The sequence below is a fragment of the Habropoda laboriosa genome, unplaced genomic scaffold, assembly GCF_001263275.1.
Source record: "Habropoda laboriosa isolate 0110345459 unplaced genomic scaffold, ASM126327v1 scaffold155, whole genome shotgun sequence".
Lineage (NCBI taxonomy): Eukaryota > Metazoa > Arthropoda > Insecta > Hymenoptera > Apidae > Habropoda > Habropoda laboriosa.
Genome location: NW_017100290.1, coordinates 210,764 through 230,261, shown reverse-complemented (window position 1 = coordinate 230,261; position 19,498 = coordinate 210,764). Strand labels below are relative to the sequence as shown.

The 19,498-nt window shown below is 38.0% G+C and overlaps 1 protein-coding gene across 1 annotated transcript in view; it reads left to right on the top strand.

The window, feature by feature from the left end:
* The window catches only part of LOC108573804 (neuroligin-4, Y-linked-like), an 88,175-nt gene that overhangs the window by 56,773 nt on the left and 11,904 nt on the right, over positions 1-19,498 (top strand). Inside the window, exon 5 of the mRNA XM_017936280.1 lies at positions 17,102-17,294. Within this exon, the coding sequence (XP_017791769.1) occupies positions 17,102-17,294 (193 nt within the window). The remainder of the gene's footprint in view (positions 1-17,101; positions 17,295-19,498) is intronic.

The following is a 19,498-nucleotide window of genomic DNA, read 5'->3' as shown; positions in this document are numbered from 1 at the left end:
TTGCCTGTATTAATACTTCTTCGTATTTTTTAAACATTAACAGCTATGCCATATTCTTATATATTCCACAAAAATATCAATGCCGTTTAATAGAATATAGATCAATATTTTTTACGTAAGGTACAATTTAGAAGTCGTTCAAGTTGATCTTGATATTTGTCATCTCTTTGATACTCCGAAATATAAACTAAATTTTTACATTCCAAAAAATCAACTGTTCGTTACCGCACAATTCTCTAATAATACATACCGTAAAAATACACTAAACCATCGACACAATTTTCTCCGTTAAAAATCGACCAGGAACAAAAACCCGCGATCGATAATATTGCAGAACTTTCGACATTTTTTCAAGTGAAAAAACTCTCAAGCATCCAATGCAGAGAGATTTCAGTTTCACCTAGCCTCGCTGCTCTTCGAGCGATAAAAACGCGTGGTCTCGATATTTCGTCGGTCTGTCACGGATTTCCTTAGCTGGTGAGCTCCTTAGCAGTGAGCTCGTTTACAAAGGAGGAACCGATGCGACTGGCGCGCATTGAATCAACCAATTGCCAGGAATCACGGTCCGCTGCTCCCGTGATTACTCGCGAAACCAATCGCTCGTTCACGTCGAGTGTATAACGAGAAATAGCTCTGAAATAGCGGCAGATGAGTCTAGAAAAAGTCATAAGCTACTTTTTGGCGAAGGAAGATTTTATCGAGAGAATATTAAACTACAGTCTGTTACAGAAATATTCAGACTCCGTTATATTCTCAACTATTTTGTTCTATATTTGAAATAAATATGAGAATAATTGAAAAAATGTTTCACGTTCTATTAGGTTGTAATCTCTGGTTAATGTAAATAATACATTTCTTTACTTACCTCGTATAATTTTTTAACCCTTTGCACTCCAAAGGCGCTGTTATGGCGACATACTTAATTACTCTGGAGAACTTTGAAATGTAAAATTCCAGTTTTTTAATATTATCAAAATAATACAACTTAAACATTAAAAATCTTTTTTTCCTTAACAAATCTTTGAATTTTCAAAAGTTTCACTTCAAAATTACACTGAAATTGCTGTCTAATCTTATCAAAAAATGTTTAGAGTACAAAGGGTTAAATATTGAGCTGCAAATAGGGAAACGTCTACTTTTGGCATTACAAAAATATTGAAAATTGTTAAAAATCGATACAAGTCAGAAAGTTGGCGTTGGAGATTATTGCACGTGTGTGCCAACTACTTATTGTCGCGATGGTGATCGCACTTTATTTTGAAGGGTCGACTATTGCGGACTGGACCACACTTGTGGTTTGATAATGTCGAATATCGCGGACTGGCGCGCTCAAGTTAATGTCAAGTGTTTTTACTTAGACTTTTAGAATCTCTCGAATGTCGTGAATTTGCTGTATATACATATATGATTTCGTCAAGGTGGGCAGTTAACCTCATCGGCAAATCGTCGGCCTTTCACCCCCTAGAGCCGCCCTCCTAGGCCCTCGAGCACTCCCCCGTGGTCCGCAGAATGGGGTGTAAGCGGAGAGGGAGAGACGGTCCCAAAAGGGGGTGTTAGCCCCACGTGGAGATCTTGCCGAAACGTCGACTTTACGGGTTTATGGCATGTTTACCATTACTGTAGCGTCCCAAAACGCCGTAACTCTTCGATTTTTGAAAACTCGCCCTGCCGCGAGTCAGTCTTATTTATAGAAAGAAATCAACACGTTTTCGTACTAAAACAATTATTGTATTTCTTAGGCGTGTTCTCGATAGAAATGCGCTTCGAGCGTGAAAACCTCCGTGCTTTATAGCACGGAGCCGTGCACACCCGACGTGGTGGTGATAAGTGCGACGCGATACGGAAGACGTCAAGCGATCATCGCTTTTGGCGGCTCATGCGACACAGGACCCAACGGGAGTCCCCTCAAGCGAAGAAACACTCGAGCCCTCTCGGCACCCGCGGTCCCGCTTCGGTTCCTCGCGGGATCCCTTTATCGAAGGCCTTATCGCGACATTGTAGCACGGTTCCGCTGATGCCATGCGGCTCGGCCACGCACCCGTCCCACCGATCTGCGTCGCGGTGCTCGGGACCGAACAATTACTGAGCGCGCAGAGGCAAGTACCGGGTCACCATGTGGCCCGCACAAGTGGAGAATTTCCGCGGCCATCAAGTAATAAACCGGACTTGCCCTTTGGCTTGAATAGGCTATTGCTATCAAGGAAATCGTAGAAAAAACTTCTCAAAAGTAACGTCGCCTGGAATCCGTGCCATAAACCCCGGTTGGTTAAACAAAATGAATATAAAAAAATGAAACTCTATCTATCTATTATGGCTTGTTACGGGTGTTACGCTTGTCGTGTCCTCACAGGGAGCGTAATACTTGTATGGGTTTGTGGATCGGTCAAAACGTTCCCCGATTGAGGGTGATACGTTGTTGACAACGAATCCGACAGGATTGGAACCTTCGGCGTACGTGGTATATACGCCGTTCTCCAAAGGATGGAAAAGGTTGGAAGTTCGACGTGTGTGGTTAACACGTCGTTAGCAAGGTTTGTGGTGGACTGGTCAGAACATTCAACGTACGTGGTATATACGTCGTTCTCCGACAAGTCCGATAGGATTGGAACCGTCGGCGTACGTGGTATATACGCCGTTCTCCAAAGGATGGACAAGGTTGGGTGTATGGTAAACGACAAGAGGTTGGTGGACCGGTCAGAACATTCAACGTACGTGGTATATACGTCGTTCTCCAACAAGTCCGACGGGATTGGAACCTTCGGCGTACGTGGTATATACGCCGTTCTCCGAAGGATGGAAAAGGTTGGAGGTTCAACGTATACGTTGATGGTATGGGGTGGTGGACCGGTCAGAACATTCAACGTATGTGGTTCTACGTCATTCTCCAACAAGTCCGATAGGATTGGAACCGTCGGCGTACGTGGTATATACGCCGTTCTCCAAAGGATGGACAAGGTTTGGTGGTTGTGAGGACAGTACGTACCGTAATGTCGGATATGCCTCGAGCGGTTAAGATATATCCTTTGTGAGTCTAGCTATTCCCTTACTAATGCTACAAGGAGATGGTTAATTGAATATAGGCTGAGCAATTCTACAATGGCTATATTCTAATAATATTCAATTGTGGTTACAATAAGATTACAATGTTTAAATATGAATTACAATGGTTGATTCTTGGCTGAGCAAGAATCTTCCTTCTCGACTTTACACGGTGAGTACGCGGGGACGTCGTAGTCCTAGTATGTCTAGTTGACACTTACAAATTTAGTATTATACTGGGTTGCTCGAAAGGGAATTGAGCCCGATCTTGCTCGTGTCGAACGATGACTATACAGATATTGTTCTACTTTAACGTTCAGGGTAACTCTGAACTGTGACTGCCCCAGAGCCTCGAAAATCATGCCCTTATATACTCCAAAATTTGTATTTTTTGGGTGGTGGGGGCCCTAATTTTCCCATGAGACCGAAGTGCGTTCGTTTACTTTATCTCAAGGGGGTGAGCTCTATGCGGATGTCTCGGCGCCGCCGTGTCGGCTAGTCTGCGTACGTAACAGGCTTAATATTATAACGATTTATTAAACTTGAACGATATAATTTTAATATTATACATTTATATTATCTATTTTGATAATTATATGTCTGAAAAGATGACCAAAAGTCGTAGAGGAGAATGATTACTTTGTATAAAAGGAATAATACTTAACATTCTTGTAAAGAAACACGAATGAACTTATTACTCAACCTAATAGAGAGAGAAAGATGATTGAGAAATATTTTAAATGCAAGGATTCATTTATTTAAGAAGATTTTGTACAATATTAATTGATCATCGAGTAATTTACTCTAATGAACTGATTTTTGTATATTTTCTAATATTAGAATTTCAAAATGAATTGGTAGATAAGATTCAGAGATTGTGAAATGAATTTTCACAATTTCCTTCCGAAAAGAAATATCTAATATTAGCTACTTCTCCAAACATTCCAAAGTAAAAGCAAATATTGCGCTATCGCTATCAGAAAATTGCGATCAAGAGTCAGTTTGCTCAAACGAACCAACGAATACCGAAACTAACATGCATAAATCCAAACTTCCGTAAGTAGAACTCCAACAAACCATAACTGATCCCCAAACTATCGAACAAGATACACCTGTCAGACCGCTGAATTACAAAATCAACTCCGTACCATTCACCAACAACCGCTGAACTACCACCCCTTCCAAATTATCACTCATCTTATCTTATACAGGGTATTCCGTGATTAAAACGATAAGAATATGTTTCTATTATCCTTGAATGTATTAAATTGATGCAAATGAAGTGTCGTTTCTTTAACGGTTGAAATTGGCAGGTCGATACTAATAACCATGGCTTCGAATGTGTATTAAAGTCACATGTATGACGTATATTAGGGAATTAAAAATCCGTGTTTTTAATCCTTATCCCGGTAGTCTATTTATGTAATATAGAGGGACAGTCAGAGTTCTTTGGAATATATGAGTATTAACGCGTGATTTTAGTAAAGGATTATAATTCGTTTTTAGAATAAATTTTCAAAAATACTCAAAACTTTTTGAAAACTTATTTCTTAGGTTATGTTCAGGGTTAAATGAGTTGAAAAGGGTGTTAAAATTACAAATATGATTTTCCTTTTCTTATCTGCGTCGGTGCATCAGGCAAACTAACGGTGGACAATAAAATCGCGCGTGAAAGACGTGCAGTCATCTACATATATTCGAGAGATTAAGTCGTAAACGACCTAAAAAATATAAATTCCTGGCGACTCAGTAGGAGGGATAGTTTTTACGACCTAACAACTATAATTGTTATTTTGCGTATTGTAAAAGAGCGTGTCCTTTGTAATTGTTCTGATGTGCTCGTGGTAGTTGCAACCAACTTTCGAACTTTGTCAAATTTAGCACGTGGTGTGCCGACTAAATCTAATAGGTTCGTCTTCGAAGGACCACCTCCGTGATTACGAGGACAAAACAACTATTGCTAATGATCTAAACTTCTTAAAGGAGCGACTCGTGGCGTGGTCAGATGACTTTTGGTCTTCCCTTCCGCGAAAGGTACCACGACACCTCCGTGCGTGTTGAATACATTTTTCGATAGTGGTGGGGAAGGGTGGTTGGCGAAAACTATTGGTTAAAATCACAGGTGGGAAAACTACACGAAAATGCCACCCCGCAGACCATAGGTCACTCTCAGGTACCAAGCGTACCCTTGAGTGACGCACGCGGGAATTCCGAGTGCCTTGAACAATGACCGTAGCAGATGTACAAGTTAAAAAAGGGGCGAAGATTCTAAGTCGAAAACGAGACAATAAAAGGTAAAGGCAAGTTTTTAGATTGAAAGACTACGATTGCCGTGGCGTCATAAAATTACCGCTGCTACGAAACGAGCGAAGGCGAAAAATATATACAATAGAACTACATGCTAAGAAATCTAAGGGTTCCAAATTTAGCATTTGGAGAAATTTATGTAGATGTTAAGACACCGTAACGTTAGTTTGCAAGATTCAGAACTGGTGACTTTTCATTGGAAAATGAACCGAAAGAGAGACCGGATTGTATCGTCAGTGATAACGTTTCAAGAGAAATGATTGAAAGCACAAAATTGAAATGAATTCACGAAAAGTATGTGAAACTTTTGTCATTTCTTCAAACACCAACAATTTTTTTACCAAATGAATTATTTCGAAATGAAGGCACTGTAAAAACAGCATTTGAAGAATTTTTGGATTCAAAGACTAATATTCTTATAAATTTCTTAAAAAAAGTTTACAGAACCGCGTGGAAATTATTTGGATTAAATATACCTATGTTACTTCTTCATTTATGCTTCGTTTCAAAAAACGACGTTTCATATGCTCCAACTTCATATGCCAGTTCGGAAACACCCTGTATATATCGTTGAACTACTCCAACTCCATGAAATTCTTCTCGAATATCGAATATTCAAAGTTGTTCGCTGGTGCAGCACACAGCAACGGGAGAGACACCGGATCGGAGCGATTATTTCAATCAGGACCCACCCCCAAATATCGGAACTTCTTACTTTACAACTGTTCCACGCGTTCGTGAATTACAATGGGTCGAACGTTAATTCCAAAGCGCTGGAACTTCAGCGAAGAACACCGTCCTCCCTTATCGATCCAATGCCTCGATTAATTAACACTTCTCGGAGGGAAGCTATCGTCTGGAATCCCGCTACTTCCGGTTCTCCTTTATCGTTTAGAAGTGGAAGAATCGTCGCGTGGATTCGTTCGAGCATAGACGAAACAGAGAGAAACTGGGAGAAACAGAAAGAGAGAGAAAAGGAGACAGAGAGAATTGAGGACGTAGCAAGGAGAATTGTATACTTTTCGTTAGCAAGCTTGGCGGAGATTAAAGACAAACAGGAAACCGTGACGCGTGACGGTAATGAGGAGCTCTTTTTTCCGGTTGTATGTATGGCTGAGTGTGTAAGTGAATTTTGTTCGTTTTGAGGAAACGGGTGGTTAGATTGGTGTTTTTCGAAAGAATCAAGGAATTAGAGGGTTTGAGAGTTTTTTAGGTGATTTCGGGATGATTTTAGTGGATAAAGTTTTGAATTGGTGTATTTGGGGAAAATTGGAAAGATTGGAGATTTTTTAGCGATTTGTATGTGGTCGTTTTTAAAGGTGCTTGAGATAATTTGATAGATTTTAACAAGTTTTATAGATAAGTAAATATGATATAGAATATTATTAAGAAAATTTCATCTGTCTTGGGGAGACAATAAATTGAATTATTGAAAAAATTGAAAGCTTTTTCTTTATTAGATTAACTCATTATTTTAGTTCTTTTAATGTACTTTATAGGAAAGTGTCTTGCAATCTTGATCAGTATTGTTGTAAATTCTAAGAGTGTCTTAGAACAAAGAATGTGTGGCAAAGCTTTACTATAAAGCTTTATTAGCAGCAATTATTTATTACGTCCTGTTACACAGTCTTGCAAGAACTGCGTGTCAGTAGTCTGATATTTGTACGTTCACAATTGTACAAGTTCAACAGATTTCTCTAAAGTCCGTAAGAGTTCTGTATGAACGTTCAAGTCCAAAAATGTTCATTGTTCGAGTTCTGAATTTGTTCTCTTTACTACAAGGTTTGAATTTGTTCACTGGTTGAATTCTGAATTTGTTCTGTCTGATGGAGGAACGCTTTTCGTTCAAGTTGAACATGCGTCGTACGAAAGTCCTCCCTCCAAGTCGCATCTTGGGAAAGTGGGATCTAAGATTCTCCGGACGTCGCGCTAAGTCCTTTGTTCGGGAAACCGATCATAAATCTTATGTCCCTCTTCTCATTGCGTGCGGGTTCATGTTGAGAGTGATCTTCTGGCTGGGCAATATTTCGAAAGAAAATTGTTGCCTTCTTCTAGTCAGACCTAAGTCCTTTGGAAAATACACAAACCTTAACAAACAAATTTACTTTCTCAAAAACGGCACTGTTCTGCGTCGACGCAGCGTAAGCCTAAACGCATGGTCCTAACAATTAACACAAAACATCCTCCACTCACAACTATTCTGAAGAAATCTTGACAAAGTTCTCTGTACATTTATATTCGTTCACAAATCCATTAGAAGACACTTGGAATCCTCGACCAACTACCTATCACCTTATAACCCTAACACACCTAAAATCTCCGGGAAAATCACGCTAAAATTCACCTGCATCGCGAGTTCGTGACTCGTGTTCCAAGTATTCCGTAAACCTTCGAAATTCTGCATGCTCATAAGGTTCAAGAAAATGGTCGAAAACGGGGGATTCGTAAAATTTTCACGAATCTGGCTGCTATTTGCATGCAGGATGCGCCGTTTAATCGTCTAGACGACGACGAAAACGATAAGTGAGGAAGATACTGTGAAAGGGATTGGAGTAGGGACAGGAAGGAGAATGGAATTCCGGTTCAGACGGCCGAGTAATATTCGGTATAAGCGCGATAAATTAGATCCGGCCGATACGGCGCCACTAGCTCAAACTTTGATTTACTTTCGATCCTGCCGGCGAAATTACCAAGTTCTCCGCGTCGCGCCTGGTAATTGAGCCCTGGAAGCGTTCATTATGAGCCGTAGCTCCTAGTTTTTCAACTAGATTACATAGGTGAGTGTAACACTTTCTTGGTGGAGAGCTGGTTTCATATGGAAGCAAGAAATAAGGTAATTTAGTCCTCTATTACTCCGTTTCACTTGGAAGTTATATATCCATTTATCTATATTTTATAAGTCCTATAATATCATAAAATGTTTGCCTCTGCCTGCGTAATTCTAAGGGGCGCAGGAATAAGGCCATAAAAGGGAAAGATAGAGATGCAAATCAGACTGTTGCGTCGTAATTAACGCGAGAAAACCTCTGTCTAGCGGTTTATCATCATAAAATTCATTAGCTACATTTGACCGTCAGACCGAGGTACCAAACTCACATCGGCACGCAATAAACCCCCTTGAGAGAACCCATCGACGCGACGACAACAATCTAATATTTAATTAAGACCGAACGTACGAACTAGCAACAATAACTTTACAACTTTTTGCATTTTTCTTAAAATTGCCAATAGTCAATTTGTTTTTAACAAATTCCATCTCCCACGACACATCCTTAACATGTAGTTACCAATCACAAAATAGACACTCACAGAATCACAGGCAAACGTAATTAATAAAAACGATAACACAGAGGCACTACGAGACATTCTACTCAAGCAGTTAAGCTAGAGTGCGTTTCGAGAATAATACTTTTACAAATTCCATCTCCCACGACACATCCTTAACATGTAGTTACCAATCACAAAATAGACACTCACTCCAACGCATATAACGACTGACGAATCACAGGCAAACGTAATTAATAAAAACGATAACACAGAGGCACTACGAGACATTCTACTCAAGCAGTTAAGGTAGAGTGCGTTTCGAGAATAATACTTTCGAGAGTTGTAACATTTTCGTAGGACAGTGCCGTTTAGTAGGCCTTCAGGCGGGCAAGGGCGCCCATCGATGCCCGCGGGCAGGACTGAGGGCGAAGTCGCGGGCTAATAATGTCACATTGATAATAAAACTAATAATGAAACACTCTTGTGGAAGGGGTATAGGTCCTTCCAACCATGGCTTGTTGTTGCCCGCCGATTTGTTTACGCCCGGGGAAGCCTAATACGCTGCCCGTAAGGGCAATGACTGAACGGCACTGGTCTAGAGTATTCGAGAGCACAAGTGTTAGCGTATCAGTGCGAGAATTGAGACATTGTAGCCGTTTGTATACGTTATTGTTTTCAATTTTATTGAGTACCTGTTTACAACCATTCCTACAGTATCGTAACCTAATTTTTCGGACCAAAGATTGGCTAATACGTGCACGGCAATAGATGACTAGGCCCTGACGGATTTTTAAATTGCCCTTGACGCGCAGACAGCACAACAGAGCGTGAACAACAGGACTAAAACACCTCCGAAACTTCCTAGCATTTTCCATTGGACAGGACAGTTTTCCCACCTTTTTCACATTTTCATTACGACACACCTTTTAACGGACGGACAAGTATAAAGGGACCAGAACAGTTAGAATCGATATGCCATAATTAATTTTGCCCACTGCAAGCTCAGGGCATCTAGATTATTACTCTCCAATTGGTAATACCATGGTCACTTAACTATACCAGTGAGCGGGACTCGACTCGCAGGAACGGTACAAGAGAGTGGTCAGAGTTTGAAGGAGGCAACCACCAAGTCACCTCACTAATTTGATAAAAAAGGAATCGGTTTGATATTATTGACATAGGTGATTATTATTGACATTATTACTGACATAGTAATACATACTTGAACACTCATAGTTACCGTCATTATTGATGCATGCAAAGATACGTAATTCTGAACTTGAACATACAAACGTGATGTACTTGGACATACCAAATATCCTTCAATATACTTGAACTTAGAACATTGAAATTTGTGTAACGTATTATTAGAAACTCGAACTCGTTATATTACAATTGTTAACGTTATCACGAACTGCGTTGGCAAATCAAGTAAAAATTATTTGCTGTATACTCAGGCTTCACGCATCGTGTGGGAGCCAACAATTAGTACAATGTGATAATGGTACCGTGGAAAAAAAAAGTGTGTTCAAAGCAGAGATACTTTTTGTTACGTAAAGTAAACTTGGAGTTTTTGTCATGCAAAAGGAAATCGCGGATGCAAAGAAAATATCGCGTTCGAGGTACCGTGCGCAAATATCGCTTGTCCGAAAATTATAGCGATAGTTGCGCAGCGTTAGACGAGAGATGGGCCTGGCCGGCACGAAATTGTAAAAGGCAAATATTTGCGTTCGACGAGGCAGAGGATATTTACATTGGACACGTATTGCGCCGTATTTCCCTTCGGCATCGTGCCGGGATTAACCCGAATACGCTTCTCCCAGCAACATTTCCGCGTGAAGTCACCGATGCTTTAAAGGACGTTTGTTTGGATATTCCCGTACGGCTTACGATCTTTACGACTCGACCTCGTGAAGTTGTCCTGAAATATAGACGAACACCGGTGACACCGTCAACTTCCCTGTAAACTCGGTTTTTCTCGTCGTTATCTCCCTTTTTTCCACGCTGCTTCCCTCTCGGACCTTTATGACAAACTTTTTTCCACCGTTTTATGAATTGAAGCAGACCCTATTTCTGTATCTTTCACTGACATTCATAAACCATGTTGCAGGCAAAAATAATTGCAATATTTAAAATACTATGAATATTTAAAATATTCATTTTTGCCAAGTATTTAAATATTTCTGTCACACAGTAAGTGGATTCGATTAATTTGTATTACAAGGTAATGTATGAAAATGCATTGAACTAATAATAAATGACGCGTTCATAATGATAGAACATCAATCCAATCCTTTTATAATTAACCAAAGTACATTATACAGAGTGTCTCAGTTTTTTTCCGATCAAACTTTCTGAGTATGTTCTATAGATATAAATAAGAAAAAAAATGTTACATAAACATGGATCTTTGAAACTTGGTTAAAATGTTGTAGTGACCCTCCTACACTCTGGCACCAGAGGGACGGATTAACCACAAGTTCTCGCTAGTCCTCATAAAGGCTCCTATTTGCATATATGTATACAACTTCTGACCTGAGTCCTGCCAGTCCCTCCCGCGTCTAAGACACTAAGAGTAACCTCGCTCTCGGACCGATTCTCGACCGTTCTGCGCATAGACAGAGAGCGTAGCAGAGGGCAAGACGAAGAAAAACGCAGGCGGTTAAATGGGGGTTTGGACGTTCTAGTGGGTTCTAGCCCTGCCTTAGGCACGTCCCATGCGCGAAACGAGGTTACTCTTATTTTGAACGATGTATAGAAAGCCTTACTGACGAGTACACTAGGAGGCTCAGGACGAAACGATCCTAACGAACTTGACGCAACTGGACGTAACGAACTTGCAGTTACTACGATACAAGACAAGAATAGCACTGGCAAAAGTGTAGAATCGCGAGCGTTTTTGCCTTCGTTCGTTCGTTTCTTGAGAAATCCAAGTCCCAAAACCAAGAACCCAAGATCAAAAACCTAAAATGGTGTGTGTGCGTGGTGGAAATATCAATGTTCGTGAGAAGATGGAAAAAATGCGTGATGAAAACGGCAGTGTGGGGTAAGATTTGGAAAAGAGGAGAGCTTGAGTGGAAAGCGTGGAAAGAAATATTGTGTAGAATAGATTCAGCGTGGAAACAGCGTGGTTTATAGTTAACCTAGACATTTAGTTTTTATTTTATTTCTTTACTTTTGTTAATAAACTGTTATCATTACTCTTTTAAATACACTTTTCCGAACCTCAATCACAAGTCAAGTAAATCCCACAAAGTTACTTCGACGATCTCAAATCATAAACACAGCTCGCATAAACAGACTAAATAGATATACATGTCACTGATCTATTCCTATTTTGTATGATAATAACCGCACACCTGTTGCCGTTTCCTTTGTATTTCGTATTATTGTTATAACTTTTTAATCAAGCTTCAAACAACACATGTTTACATAACATTTTTTTCTTTCTTATGCCCATGGAACATACTGACAAAGTTTGATCGGGAAAAAATTTGACACCCGGTACATTACCAACCTCTTGTAGGTATTCGTTTACCTATTTACAACATTCAGACAATTTTATCTTAACAATTTTCTAAAGAATAAACAACTATGCAGAAAACAATACAAAATGCTTCAGAAAACGAATCTTTCGTGACAAAAATCTCGCGAGACACCTGGTATATTGTTTAAATATTTTTTTAGAGTAACTGTATGTGCATCTACGCGTTACTTCCAGAACATAATTGTTTTTCATTTTGTAATTATTGTGTGTCTATTTGACAAATGTGTTAATTGTAAGTAAACAGGAAATTGTTTTATTCTTTCTAGGCGTTTTTTACTTTTGTCTTGTCATCGTAGTGTTCTTCTTTCTTTTTCAAGTAATTCAGGTTTGGTTTTGCTAATTTCAAAGACTCATTTATTCGTGGTTTGTTAAATTTAAATTAACAAGAGGTGATTTCATTCTTTATATTTCTCCAACTTTTATCAATAAGTTTTCTTTCGTATCTTTTCAGTGGTGTACCTAAATACATTTTCGCTTTGCTTCAATGGATTTATTGTTTCTCGGTTTGTAGATGTTCGCGTCTATTGAAAATAAAAAAACAAGGAAGCGTTCTTTTCTTTCTTTCTCTAGAAATTTATACATCTGTATTGTTGGTTTGTGTGCATTAGAATTTATTAAAATTAAATTAATAAGTGATGCTATTCTTCGTATTTTTGAAACTTCGATGAGAAACTTATTTTTTAATGTATCCTTTGTGGACAATTATTCATTTTTCCCCTCCTTAAGAGAATTAATTGTTCCCCGTTTTACGTATATTTGAATTTTTCAATAGTAAATAAATATGTAGCTAGTTTATTCTTTACACATAAACGTGTGTACAGTTGTGTTGTATGTATATTGGAATGGTCTCACGTGTTTGATTATTAACACGGATATTGAAACATTGATATTGTCGAACAAACCAGACTGCTGTTATGACTAATTGTAATGTAAATAATAGAAACAATAGAGAGCCATAAGTTAAGGACGATATATTTAAAGGAATAATAGATATCTCGACATTGAAACCGATTTTATTCAAAAGAATATAACAATGATTGCAATTCATCTGACTACATAGTAAAAAAATAAAAAAATGTTCTCTCGTTTATTATATCGATAAAAATAATTTATTCTGTCAATGCTATATTAGTAGCTCATGAAATATTTCGCAATTTTGTAATTGTGGTGTTTGTCGATACATTACGAACGATTCTGTGCATTATACATTATCTCGAAGTTTTGCTGTCAGGTAATTCTGTTCAACACAAATTCAATCTTACACGGTCGCAATTTTCATGCAATTCATAATTCATGGATTGTTGTGCCGTCACGCGAGTGATCGGATCGGCACTTTTGAGGTGCCGCCTCGGTGGCGTGTGCGATTCGGGCCTTTTTGGACTAACGGTCGGGCGCGCGTCATCGCGGCGTATAAAGACGGCGGACGAGCCGTCGGCGACGCACTAATGTTATATCGTCTGTCGCAGCAAGACATTTATATCGTTAACATGGATAAATGTTACGATTGTAAATGCAAAATATTTCATAATCCAAAATATGAAGCATAATATAATTTTAATGTAATATTATATGAAATACGAAAAATAATGTAATCCGTCGATATAATGCACCGCAGAATAGTAAAAATACTTTAAACATAACTTCTAAAAAAGTATTCCATAAAGAACGACTTAAAAATGGTGAAGTATCTTCCATTAATTAAAAAGAAAGATTGAAAATACTGTGAAATTATTAAAATACAAGTTTCATTTTTCAATATAATACTGAATCAACTGCTTAACACGAACTGTAAAAGAAATATCCAAGAATCAACGGCACTTTCGCACGAGGTAATTAAATTATCCAAGAAGACTGGAGTTAAAACTAATATTCGTTAACGTGAAGCAAAGTATTTCGAGGGAAATATTTCTCTCGTAAAAGGCGCGATAAATTGACGTTTCATTCACTGTAGGTAGATTACGGCTTTACCTGTGTTCCAGCCGGCCATAATTCGTCCCCGCTTGTCGTTTCAGTCTCCTTGAATATCTTTTATTATCGCGTAAATCTCTTTGAGCTATCGTGGATAACGGCTTTCCCGTGTTGACGTTGTAATAACTTCGATATATCCGGCCTCCGCCTTTCTCCTCGTACTTTAATGCGTTCTTTCTTCCGAGTAGCATAACCGAGCACGGCTATACGACACTTGAGACGATCGACGAGAATGCATTTCGTTGATATTTGCCCATAATTTACCGTAATAACAGTGTAAAGTATTTCATGTTTGATCTAACCTGAGATATTGCGGATGGGGATGAAAGTTGCGAAGTTAAAGACAATAAAAGTCTGTGAAGTTGGTAAAATAATTTATATACGCTTTAAAACGGGTATTTATAGCACCGTGATTTCAGATTGGATAATTTGAAATTTTTAACGATTGATGTGTTGTACATTTTATACAGGGAGATGATTGAAGAATAGTAGTAGAAAGCAGTGAAATTGGTCAGACAGTTCCGCCATTTTGCATAAGAAAAGATAAGATTAAACGTGAAGAATTTTTATCTGTGATACTTTATTGCAGTGTAAGTAATAAATATGAAAGAAGAAAGGGAAAATACAAAATTAGGATTCAGTAGAAGTGAATGATATATGTCAGACGAATCGATCTTGGCGCATATCATTGGATAGACCACTCGAAGAAAACCCTTCCTTCCAAGTATCAAGCGGTACCCCTACTACTAGGGTAGTTACAGGGTGAAACGCAATTTACAGTTTAAGCTCCATTTCACTTGTTCTACTCGATGAAAACGTATGAAAAAAATCATCGATGTGCTACCCAATGGCGTATATGTCTATGAATTTTTTCAGAATTGTTCACTGTAAAATCGATTTTTAAAAAATCCGGAAAGTTTATAAATGTTGTTTTTATATTGAAATTATCAAACGACCACGTTTATATTTTTACAGTATTAGTGTCTTGTCATGGATATTAATGTGTAATTTTTTCAGATTTTTTGAAGTGGGGGACGGCACCTAGAAAAATCAAAAACCGATGTTCGTTTATATTATTATTTTAGTTTTTCGTGTGAACATGTTCATTTTTCTACTCTTTTAGCAGCCTGTTATGGTTATTAATGTATAATTTTTTCAGATTTTTTTGAGAGGTGATTCATACTCAAAAATTATAAATCGATATCTCCTAACCTTTCGAACGCAGAGTGGCATACTTGTTTAATCGCCATACTTTATTCATTAAATGGTCATTGTATGCAGTTTCAAATGCATTCAAATTCACAGACATGTACGCCATTGGGTAGCACATCGATGATTTTTTTCATAAGTTTTCACCGAGTAGAACAAGAGATATAGAGCTTAAACTGTAAATTGCGTTTCACCCTGTAACTACCCTTAGTAGTAGGGGTACCAGCTTGATACTTGGCAGAAAGGGTTTTCTTCGAGTGGTCTATCGAATGATATGCACCAAGATCGATTCGGTTTGGGGGCACTTTTACCATGCTTATTCGGCTAGGCCCTTTTATTTTATTATGATTTTGGAACATATATAAGATGTAAAATATCCAATACTAAACACAAAGTAAAAACAAACACAAATACACTGCATAAAATTTCACAAATAAAAGACTTTAAAACAAGATTCAGTATCAACAAGTGCCATTAGTCAGACAGTCACGTATGTACATATATTCTACTTCTGTGCTTTCTTGTACAATTGAACTAATATTATTAGTGAAATTTTGCAAGTCACAAGCTGCAATAAATTCTCTTGTACAATAGTAACAAGTTTCTTAAAACAAGTAAAATTGAACAAGTAAATTTTAAGTAAGATTTTAAGTAAGAGCAAGTAAGATTTAAATTATAAATCAGCTGATTGTCGTATTTCACATTTTATTTTCACTATTCCTAAACTCTAAAACAAGACTCACGATGAAATTATTAGATTCCTTTTTCTAAATTTGAAATTGCCAAGTTGAGACCGTATATTAACTTTTGTTAATCATCAATTTTTATACACAATAGTCAAGAAGAAGGAATTTCCTGTGGTACACGTGTGTTAAATAGTAGAACAGTTCGTAACACAGGTGTTTGGATATTATGATGTAACGTGATGAATAATCGAGATATTCGCGAAATTTTTTTATATACATTTAAACTTGAAAAAATTTAAATGTTAAATGTTAGGGCACTTAAACGTTGGTGTACAAAATTCAAGGTGGGCAATTTTTTTATTGGAAAATGGGCCAAGAGGAAGGCTAAATAAGATCTAGAACGATAACGTTTTAAGAAAAATTATTGAAAAGAATCCACGGTAAAAAATATAAAATTTTGCCACATCCTCCCCTATTCACTACACCTTCGAACACCTGAACAATTTTTTTAACAAATGAATTATTTCGGACTGTAAAAGCAGCATTCAAAGAATTTTTTCATTCAAAGACTAATGATTTTTGTAAATTCGGACTAATGAAACTAGTTAATCGCTGGGGAAAGTGTAGTATCGGGGCCTCCATACCTATATAGGATAACCAACCAGGAAAAATAGAGGGGGAGTAGTTGGCGTAGTGCGCAAAGCCTCGGCTTACCAAGCCGAAGGTCCCGGGTTCGATTCCCGTTGGGTTCTTCAAAATTTTTCCGTCGGTTCCTACGAAAGTGTATAGAATCGTGTGGAAATTATTCTGATTAAATACATTATACTTTGAAAAAACACAATGTATCTAAAGATTCATTTGAAGAAGCAACGTTTCATGTGCACTTAACCTTCCACACTGTTGCGTATAAATAACGATATTTCTACTTTCAGTAGCTGGAGCAGAATTTAATCAGACACTGTTCAAAGATATAACCAAGAACATTTGAAAATACCAGATTTATCATTCTTGTTTCCGTTGCATGCACCTCAAAACTGATCAAATTTATCAACAAACTGTGTTCACCGAATGTTTGCAGGTCTATTTCACCGGGTAGTGTTATCGAGTGGCTCAGCGTTAAGCCCGTGGGCGTCTGTTCACGATCCGAACGACCTACGGTTGAAAGTAGCAGAGCAAATAGGATGTTCCACGGAGAACGACGAAGATATTGCCGACTGTCTACGCGGCGTTCCTCTCCGCAAGCTTATGGCCGTTGAACTGCCGGAAATCCGGTAAGATAGTAACTCTTTACGATCTTGATTCGAGGCTGACCTAACATCCATGAATAGCTCGCCGTAAATTCGATGTAAAAGTTGCTCGTACATTACGTGCACAGGCTGAAGAACTCCCGGTAGTCATCGGTGTTATTGCGTCCGCGAACTGGGGATCGAATAAAACTCGCGTCGTCCATGGCGAAATGAATCTTTAAAGGTCTGAGAAACGTGATTTGGAACACATCTCGCTTCATTCGCTACCGTTGAAAAATTAAAATTCAAGGGAATTCTGTGTTATCGGTGAGCACTTGACACAAAATTGTTTCTGGAAGCGCAAACTTTATAGAGTAAAGTGAAAAAAATGTTAATTTCAGAGATAAAAATCATCAGTTATTGAATTTTATTCCACATAGAATGGATTGCTAAATTTTCACTTACCCTTCGGAGAATATCGTTATCAATATCGATACATTCTTAATTGAAGAGTTACATATATCTATCTGAAGACTTTCCAAAAGACAGAAATTAAACATTTTTTTGGAAATAAGTGTCAGTTTCAATCAAGTCGAACTCTTTCTCACTGAAATATACATCTACTTATTATTTACATCTTCGCAAATTTTTAGTGAAGAATATTAACAATTAACAGAAATACCAGTATGAAACTTCTCCTAATAAAAGTTGTTTCCAATGCAAAAGATACATTTACCCATTAAACTTCCTCAAACTTTCATACGTACACTACCATTCATTAGTATAAACACACCCGTTATAGTCATACAGAAAGTGTTATATGATTTAAATTACATTTCTTCACCAGATTTAGTACACTAGATACCAGCAAAAATGTATTTACTCGTTACATGATGAGATTCCAAGCGGAATAATTATTTTTGGATCTTTATAATTTTGTAAGAACTCTTTAAGCTTACTTCACATTCATTAAGTATCCTAATATAATACTTATAAACTGGAGTGTACACACAAAAGATACCCATTAATCTCCCTGAAACTTTCATTAAAACAACTTAACAATTAATAAAAATATCACTATTAATAAAGTACAAGGCAGGAATTTCTTCAATCCAACACAAAAATTCCAGGATTTAAAAAATACCTAATCATACTACCAACCAAACTTTAAACTCCAAAAATGAACCAACATCAACTTCCCTCCTACCTAAAACGAATTCCCCTCCCTCGAAACGATCTTACTCCTGTAATATTGTATGAAGATATCGATCACCGTAACGCAGGAACCACGACCGGTGGCATCGTTTATCCCAGGTCAAAGCGCGCTAATCTGCCAGCAGCACGGTTAATTCACGATGCACACGCGTCGCTATTGTTGGCTTCCGGTTTAGCGGGTCGCCTTATTGATCAGCGTCGGTCACACCGTAGCGATTTATTAGATGTAGGAAAGAATTTGCTACTTTTTTCGGCAAAATTCGATGTTTAAAAACAAACTTGAAATTAGCTGAATTATTGAAATATTCTCCATTGTTTTTGATGACTTGTCTTCATATTTCCTAACTGTCGTGGGGTAATCACGAGCACTACTTATTTTTTACAAAAGTCGCATAAATAGCCTCTAGGTGTGCTCTGTCCATCGCTGCACTTTTCGTGTACTCATTCGCAGCAATCGTAACACCTAATCCATTAGCATTAAACATTAGTATCAAGATAATGATACATGCAAAAGCTATGCTTGCTTTACTTTCTTCAAAAAATTAGACGAAATCTTCGATAGCTTTTACCTCGATCAGTGTTCGTGTCAACTGTTTTGTATTGGTGACCTAGCATTGCATTCGTTACGAGCAATCTTGTGGCAAAAGGAGGAATTGTTCATGCTTTTCTAACACGGCCACGGCCTTCCGAATTCGTTGCCCCCGTTTCGCCTATTCGTATCGCAGGATTTTTTACGACAACAAGCTCGACCATATGATCGTATTATTTTGTTTACTAACAAAAATATACAAATAACTGTAATATATGTGACTTTGACCCACTCTTCTCGACTTTTCCAACAACACTGTCTTTCCATCCCTCGCACGCCACACTTTATAGCCAGCCCCTTCGTGGGCCTCTCGTCGCCGGGGTTTTTCCCGTTGGGCCTGGCTTTCGTCTCTCGTCGCCCGCTTTCCCTTTTATGTTCGCCACATTTTCTTAAAACTACGTTTGCTTAAAATTACGATACTACAATATTTTTATGGATTTTTTCA